At 29.7% G+C, this 8,929-nt stretch overlaps 1 protein-coding gene across 1 annotated transcript; it reads left to right on the forward strand.

Annotated features, from left to right (window-relative positions):
- The first annotated feature begins 5,134 nt into the window (after nt 1–5,134).
- On the forward strand, nt 5,135–8,058 carry LOC107496682 (G2/mitotic-specific cyclin S13-7). The gene is made up of 8 exons (XM_016117999.3): nt 5,135–5,436; nt 5,777–5,900; nt 6,001–6,043; nt 6,129–6,389; nt 6,484–6,603; nt 6,818–7,228; nt 7,321–7,502; nt 7,603–8,058. Exons 1-8 carry the CDS (start codon nt 5,382–5,384, stop codon nt 7,742–7,744), a joined length of 1,338 nt encoding a protein of 445 aa, XP_015973485.1. The 5' UTR covers nt 5,135–5,381; the 3' UTR covers nt 7,745–8,058.
- The last annotated feature ends 871 nt before the right edge of the window (nt 8,059–8,929 follow it).

The following is an 8,929-nucleotide window of genomic DNA, read 5'->3' on the forward strand; positions in this document are numbered from 1 at the left end:
CTAATAATTTATATAAATATAACACATTTAATACATATAAAATTATTGTACCTATTTCGGACCTACCCATAATATTACATATATAATTATCAATGGATCAATAGATAGGGAGAAGCTAGCTAGATTCCATGTCACCTGCCCACCAAGTCATTCCACTTATATTAATCTATATTTAATTTAATTTCTTAGGCTAAGGCTTTCAAATCAATTGAATCCATTATCATGTGGTAGACCATACTGTTATTGCATATAAATCCCTGCTTCTACTTTTTATTTTATTTTAATTTCTTTCTACCTCATTACAACATAGTACATACTAATGTTACTGAAAAAATTTTAAATATATGGATACATTAGTGTTTTAGTAGTAATTTTTTATTATTTATTTTAGTTTTAAAAACACCTAAGAGTGTATCTCTCTTTCTTTCTACATGTTACATTAGTATACACTATGCATATGCTTTATATATATTTTTTTAATTAAGAGTGAGATGTAAATATGAGACCTTTAAATAAAAATAAAAAAATTATATTATATTATTATTATTATTAAATTCAATCGTATTAATTATCTGTACATCAAAATTAGATACCAATTAATTATTATGTATAAAATAATTATTTAATATTTCATAACTTTTTATTGCATTACTATTAATAAATTTAATTACTTATTTATTGCAAATTTAATTATTTTGATGAATAATTATTTCATTTAAAAATATGTTAGTTAACATGTGTAATATACATAAATGTTATGGATGTTTATGAATTCAGGTAATAATTTGATTACCCGTCCGAATCCGAGCGGATTAAATTGGTTTTAGAACCAATAGATAATTGAATATAATTGAATTCGATCAGATGATACTTGATCATAATTGGTTCGGGTAGATTTTGTGGGAGTAAAACTTAAACCATCCGATGACCATTTTATTAAATAAAAAATATAAATTCTAATAATATATATATATCACTTTTACACTAATTAACTTAATTCTATTATAATTGTGAATTTATGGATATTTTATTATTGTTAGAATATTATTGACTTGTTAATTGATATTCCATGTTTATCATATTCATATAATTTAAAAAAATTATTTTTTAAAAAAATTATATTTCATCGGTACCCAATTATCTAAATCTAACTAATCTATTATTGTTAATTGGTTTGGTTTGCTTCGTATACACATACAAAAAAAAGGGTTAAGTATGATTTTGGTTCTCAATGTAGAGGCCAAAAATTGATTTCGTCCCCGACTTTTTTTCCGCTACAAAATAGTCCCAAAAGTTTCAGTTTTGTTTTAAATCTAAAATCGTTCTTTTTATCAATTTTATTTTTTATTACCAAATTACCCTTTATTAAAAAATTATAAAAAAGGCATCAGAGAGACTGAAGGAGAAAGAGAATCAGGGGAGAGGGGAGCGAGAAAGAGAAGGGGGGAAGAAAGAGAATCCGGGGGAGAGGGGAGGGAAGGCCGCACCGCCGCCTGTGATCGGAAGGGAAAACAGAGAGCAAGAAAGGAGAAAGCTAAGGGAGAAGAGAGAGATCAGAAGGGAGAAAGCTAAGGGCCACCGCCGCTGCTCCTCGTCGTCGCCACCGCCGCTCCTGCTCTTCACCGCTCGCACTGCTACCTGCGTCCTTGCCTCTACTCCACGACCTTCACCGCCCGCCGCTTCTTCTGTGAACTGGATTTTTAGTCTTGAATTTTGTTGATGGTTCTGAGTTTTGATTGTTTTGATTTTCTGAGTTCTGATTTTTTTATGGTTGATGGTTCTTCTGATTTTCAATTTTGTTGATGGTTCTTCTTCTTGATGATGATGATGATGACCATGATGATAATGGTGGTGATAGTGGTGGGTTCTGGTTCAATTTGGGCTTCTGATTGATTTTGGTTGATTTTGGGGGAAGTTCTGATGATGATGATGATGACCATGATGATAATAGTGGTGGTGGTGGGGGATTCTGGGCTTAGGCTTCTGTTTTGCTTGCTTTTGCTGAGTTTAGTTGATTTTGGAGTGAAGGAGGAATGATATTTTCATCCGAAGGATGATTTTAAAACAAACTGAAATTTTAGGGACTATTTTATAGCGAAAAAAAGCTGGGACGAAATCAATTTTCGATCTCTACGTTGGAGACCAAAATCATACTTAACCAAAAAATAAAAAACGAAAAATTGAACCAATTTAAACTTATTACGATTTAATTGATTCGGTTCTTATTCTACCTAAATTCAAACCTGGTTCGGTTCTTATTCTACCTAAATTCAAACCATATCGACTTGTGAAATGATTAATAATTTGGTAGCTAATTTAATGTGCTAGTTAGTTTATCAAAATATATGCTAATATATGTAATGCGTATCTTTGAAAAATTAACTTAATGGAAAAAAAAAATTCTTTCAAATTATTCATTTTTCGCTAACAAAATTGATACCATGTATGTGTACTTTTGAGTACCTAAATCCTAATAAGTAAAATTTAATCTTATATATAAGCTAAGATGTCATTAGAATATTGAGAGGTTAAGCGATTCTTAGAATTAATAGTAGTGTAGTGAGATAATCATGCAAAATAGTACATGGGTTCCTTGGGGAGTTCAACATTGGTCACATGATGTTTGGTCGGAAAAAGTGTTTATACAAGCACATAGTCACCTGTACAGCCACTATCACATGCAACCAAACGTGTCTTCCCCCACAAAGCAAGACACATACATAAATAAAGTCACCTAATCTTTCTCCTTTACATGTGCATGCCACCCCTTCATAAATAACCATTACGAGGATTAATATTAATATTAATATTAATACAATTGTATTATTTTGTGTGAATATCTAAGTTATTCAAATGCATATTGAATTTTTTTCTTAATAAGTTAGTGAAAGTGTACACTTAATCAATTTAATTTAAACTAATATTAGTTTGATCAAGTAGTAGGTAAATTCGTCTTTTTTTAAGTATTCCAAAATTCGAATTTTACAAGAAAAAATGTGCTAAAAGAGACAACTACAGATTTACGAGATAGATTAAAAAAAAAATTCATTTTTGGGAGAGGAAGAGGGGATTTGTGTATTTAACTACTTAGATCTATTAAATACTCGTTTGAATGTCATTATTTTGATAAAAAAAATTTATAATAAAAAAGATATTTTTTATTTTTTAGTATGTTTGACAAATTTTTAGTAGTAAAAATAAAAGTATTAAAAAAATAAAAAATATATTTTTGATAAATTGTAATTTACATAATTTTTTTAAAAGATGTTTTTTCTTTAAAAAAAATATTTTTCATGTAATAAATAAATAAATAAGTATTTTTATATTGTTGTACCCAAATATATAATTGATAGATAAAAAGATCTTTTTGTATGAAATATCCAAATATAAAATTATTTTTACTTTTTCATAAGATCTTTTAAAAAAAATAACTTGAAAAAAGATTTTTTTTAGAAACGTATCCAAACAAGCCTTAAGTAATAGTAAGATTATAATTCAAAATAAAAATAAAATAGAACTTAACAAGTTAACAGGCCTCTTCGGGCTACAGAAAATGGGCTGGATCCACATTGAGTCCATATAAAAGGATTTGGGTTGACCCATAGACCCGTTACATCATACTCGGCCCATCAATTGCATATTAGTGTCTTTTATTCCTGCACAGACTCAAAACAAGGTTGTCTTAACAAAAAATAAAAAATACGATATTTTAAATTAGTTAAAAAAATAGGTAAAATATTTTATTTTTTAATTTTTGTATCAAATCAGTTTTTTATTTTTTTAGATAATTTAGTTTTTATCTTTGTTTAATAAATATATAATTTTTTTTAAGAATGTTCAAATTTTCATCCCAATACTTACATGTAAAAGAATAAATGAATAACCTGATTTAAAGATTGATTTTTTATAACTAATTTTTATTATGAATTACATATGAACTTGGATATTTCTAAAAATAACTAATTGAGAATCTTATAAATCACAAATAGAATAAATTAAAATCTCTTACATTTATTATCAAGATTGTTTATTTAAATTATTTTATATTTAATAAACAATAATAGAGGGAATGGTACAATAGATAAGGGTAGGTACAGTTATTACTTACCAAAATATATAGAGGAACTATATTATGAAATTAATTCAATTTTGTGAATTATTATTTATTAATAAAATACGGATCAAGAATGAATAAATTGGTTGTAGAATACAATAAAATATAAAAATAAAATAAGTGAAAAAATACATTATGAATTTATGATAACCAGAAATAGAAAGAAATATTCAATAAGAATTTCTATAATTGCATTTAATTTTAAAATTAATTACAATATTATAATAACAACATTAAACATCAAAGAGAAGTAAATAACTGAAAAATCGTATTTTAAACATATTCAATAAGAATTTTGATGCATTGTAAAATATTTTAGACATATATTTTTTTAGATGATTATTCGTAATTAATATAAAAAAATAATTATTTTTTATTGAGATAACGTTACATAATTAAATATAAATATAAAAATATTTTATACTGATAATATATTAAAATTAAATTATTGTAAAAATATATAAAAAGAATTGTATAAGAAAATACAATTTAATTTATATACACCGATAATTTAAAAAATTTATATAATTATTATATTATAAACTCAAAAAAATTTAATTTTAATACGTATAAAATAATATTATACATATATTTAATTATATAATATAATATTAAAAAAATAATTATTTTTTATATTAACCATATGAATAATCAATTAAAATAACGAGTGTGATTTAACTACTGTTTTTCAGTGGATTAAAATTAAATTCCTTTATAAAATACGACTTTTATAATCTCAGCAAAAAATAAAAATGAAAGTAAAGAAAAGTAAAGGTAGAAGGAGCGGTTAAATTCAGAGTATTGGATGAGCGTTAAGAGTTAAGACCCAACGGCTACTAGGCTAGCAGAATAAAATTGCCACGTAAGCCAACTGAATAGAGAGTAAAGTGAACAACACAACATTAGCCGTTAGATTCACTTGAAACAATCCAACGGCGACGATTGAAAGAAAAAAAATTCGACCGTTGAATGCAAACACTATTCCTATTACAAATTAGTTCAATTCGCATGAAATGAAATCCCCAAACGTTGCATTGCATCACTTCCTTTATCATTTATTCTCACTCATTCATTCATTCAGACATTTTCACAAACACTTAGAAGAAGAAGAAGAACGAAAGAAAGAACGTTGTAAAGAGAGAGGGTGGCGACGGTGGAAGAAGAAGAAGGAGGAGAGAGGCGCAACGGTCGTCTCCACGTGTTTCTTTCGTCTCTCTTTTCAACCATTGGCGGCGTTTTCGCCACTTCTTTTCATCAACAAGATACCATGGCTTCTTCCATGGCTCTCCCCATCGATCAACAGCAACAACAACAACCTAGTGGTATGCAAAAAACGCTTCGGTCACTTTATCTTCTTTTTCTTCTTGCTTGGATCATGTGATTTTTTCTTCCGCTTCTTGATTTGTTGTTTCTCTCACCAACTCCGGGTTTTCCATTTTAATGCTGCAAAATCTGATTTTTTGTCCTTCTTTGTTCTCGGCTGGGTTTTTGCTTGTTGAGTGTTTGAATAAATGCCCCCAAATCGTAAAGTTGTTATGCTACCTTTCACTGCAAATTTGTTAACTTTGGGTTTTTTTAATCGGTGTTTCTTTCTTGTGGATCTTTCTCTTTCTTCTTACTGTATGATTATGTGTTAATATCTTTGCTGTCTGTGTTTATTAGGTGAGAATGAGAAAAAGGTTATTGTGGCAGCAGCAGAAGGGAGGAACAATAGGCGTGCATTACAAGACATTGGTAATCTTGTGGCTAAGCAAGCAGAACAAAATGTGACAAAGCGCAACACAAGGTAATAATCCAATTTGTTCTTCAGTTTTCTTTTTTACACCATAAGGCCTCTCTTGTAGAAACTTCCTTCGAGTAAAATTTCAAATTGTTTCCTCTTGTAGAAACTTCTATGCTAATGACCAAGCTGCAGCAGAGAAGAACAAGGTGCTTATTAACTCTCTATCACTCTGTTTTTTTTTTTTTGTTATTTTCTTGGTTAGGTTCTAGAAATTGATGTCTTAATGTACAGAAATCAAGCACTGAACTTGTGAATGGAGAAGCAGTGGTTCCAGCTAATAGGGTTGGTGTGAGGAACTTCAATGCTGCAACAAAGTTAGAAGCAGATAAGAAGCCACCAACAGAACATGAAGTCATTGTCATCAGCTCAGATGATGAATCCGAGGAAGAAAAGAAGAAGAAGCCACAAGCCGCTAAAGGAAGAAAGATAAGGGAAGGGGTAACCAGGAAAAATGCTAAGGCTTTCAGTTCAGTCCTCTCGGCTAGAAGCAAGGTGATGAACAATTTTTTTTTCTTCTTTTTCTACCTTCTGTTTTGCATCAGTATCATTGTGGTTTCTAATAACATAAAAAATTAGTTAATCTCAGGCTGCTGGACTCGCTTATATGCCAAAGAAAGTGGTGAACATTGATGCAACTGACATGGACAATGAATTGGCAGCAGTGGAGTACATTGATGACATATACAAGTTCTACAAACTCACTGAAGTATTCCACTTGTTTTGCTTTTGCTCTTTCTCTAATTGCATTCCTTTATAAAACTATGCACCTTTTTGCCTAATGCATATATATATGACTTTGCTCTGTCTTTAATTCCTATAATTTTGTCCTGTTGAATTCATGTGTTTTTGCTTTCCGTAAATTTCATTCCTATGTATTTTTGTTAACCTAATAATGTATATGTGTGACTTTGATGACACAGGATGATGGTCGTGTGCATGATTATATGGGTTCACAGCCTGATATAAACGCCAAGATGAGATCAATCCTTGTGGACTGGTTGATAGAAGTGCATAGAAAATTTGAACTAATGCCAGAAACTCTCTATCTGACCCTCAACATTGTTGATCGGTTTCTGTCCATGAGGGTTGTTCCAAGAAGGGAGCTTCAGCTGGTTGGCATAAGTTCAATGCTGATTGCTTGCAAATATGAAGAAATCTGGGCTCCAGAGGTGAATGACTTTGTTGTCATATCAGACAATGCCTATATTAGAGAACAAGTTTTGGTCATGGAGAAAACAATCCTGGGAAAGCTTGAATGGTACCTAACGGTTCCCACACCCTATGTGTTCCTTGTTCGGTATATCAAGGCCTCCACTCCCTCTGATGATGAGGTATACATATATCTTTGTAGCTTAATTATTGTAAACTTTGTTAAAAAAGTGCCCCTAAAATGTATTTGTTTTGAATTTTTGTTTCAATGTAGATGGAGAATATGGTGTTCTTCTTTGCTGAACTTAGCATGTTGCACTATCCTACTATTATCTCCTATAGTTCTTCTGTGATTGCTGCTTCTGCTGTGTATGCTGCAAGATGTACCCTTAAAAGGGTTCCTTCTTGGACTGAAACTCTTGAACACTACACAGGCTACTCTGAGGAAAACATAAGGTAACATAACATTTTATTTGACAATTCAGTTAACTACAATTCCATCAACAAATTGCTATATGGACAATACTGTAACTTAATGTTTCTTCTAATGGTGTAGAAATTGTGCCAAACACATGGTAAACTTTCATGTTGCTGCTCCAGAAAGCAAGCTTAGGGCAGTTTACAAGAAATTCAGCAGCATGGATCGCAGTGCTGTTGCTCTTCGTACCCCGGCAAAGAACTTGCTAGCACAATCTTGAACAGCTAGTGTCAAGAACTGTGTATTTTCTTTTAATGTTTTTTGGATGATTGTATTTACCCAGCTTATGAGTCTTTGATATATTGATAACTATATGTGGTTTAGGGTCTTTTGTTCAGGGAAGATCATTGTTGGTATGATCTTTAGGGAGATATTATCTGGGAAGTTTGAGTTTGCTAGATATGATTCTTATTATGTAAAGCAGAATTTAGATGATATGGTGTGTGTTTTGGATATGAAAAATTATGTGTAGCTAATGAAATTAGTATTTTCTTTTTTATTTAGCACCTAATTTTGGTGGTTGAGTGAGTTAAGAATATATCTTTCTTTTTTTGATATTCGGCATATTCCTCTTTTTTTCAGAAGAATTTTACACCATACCTTATTTTCATATATAAAAAGAAAAAAAAAAACAAGTGTCAGGCCTAATGAGGCAGTTATCTCAATCAATCAACCTCATCCGAATCTTAAAAAAGGTCAATTCTATGGTGTCTATGAGTTGGTGCTTAAATTTTGCCTAACTTACTTCTTATAGTAAGTTTTGATTTTTTAAAAATTATTTATTGTTATATCTTTTAAATTAAATATTATTTTTTAACCTTTTTTAGTAAATAAACACCACCTTTTAAGTACCATAGCATTCACCCTTAAAAAAATAGTTCGAATAATTAATGTCTATTTTATGAGATCAAGCGGCACTTGTCACTTCATTTGTTTCAAGCAATTTAAATGAAAACACTAGAAACAACCTGTAAATTAAACGAGATATTTGTTATGCCTATTTAACAATAATAATGATAACAGAAACTAGAGCAAAATTTGGTACTTAAAATATTAAGATTTAATTTAATCAGTCTACAAATTACTTGGTTTTTTTAATCTTTTTCAATGTTGACTAATCTTTCAAAATTCAATTTATTTATTTTTTTAATTAACAAAGTATCCCATGAGGAGTTCAATCCAAATACTGTTAACCAGCTAATTGATGGTGATTTGTATTAAAACAAATTTAATTTGGAGTAGTTTTCCTTATCCTTGACCCATCAATAGATAATTTAGAATATCTTAACTTTTCTTCCCCCTTTATTCACTAGTCCAAGTCAAAATAGCTACCATATAAAGCAAGCAATCTCATCCAGAAATTATTATTAATAGAAAAGACAGATATTAACATAAATTGCCACTC

This window comes from Arachis duranensis, chromosome 7 (genome assembly GCF_000817695.3).
Source record: "Arachis duranensis cultivar V14167 chromosome 7, aradu.V14167.gnm2.J7QH, whole genome shotgun sequence".
Taxonomy (NCBI): Eukaryota; Viridiplantae; Streptophyta; class Magnoliopsida; order Fabales; family Fabaceae; genus Arachis; species Arachis duranensis.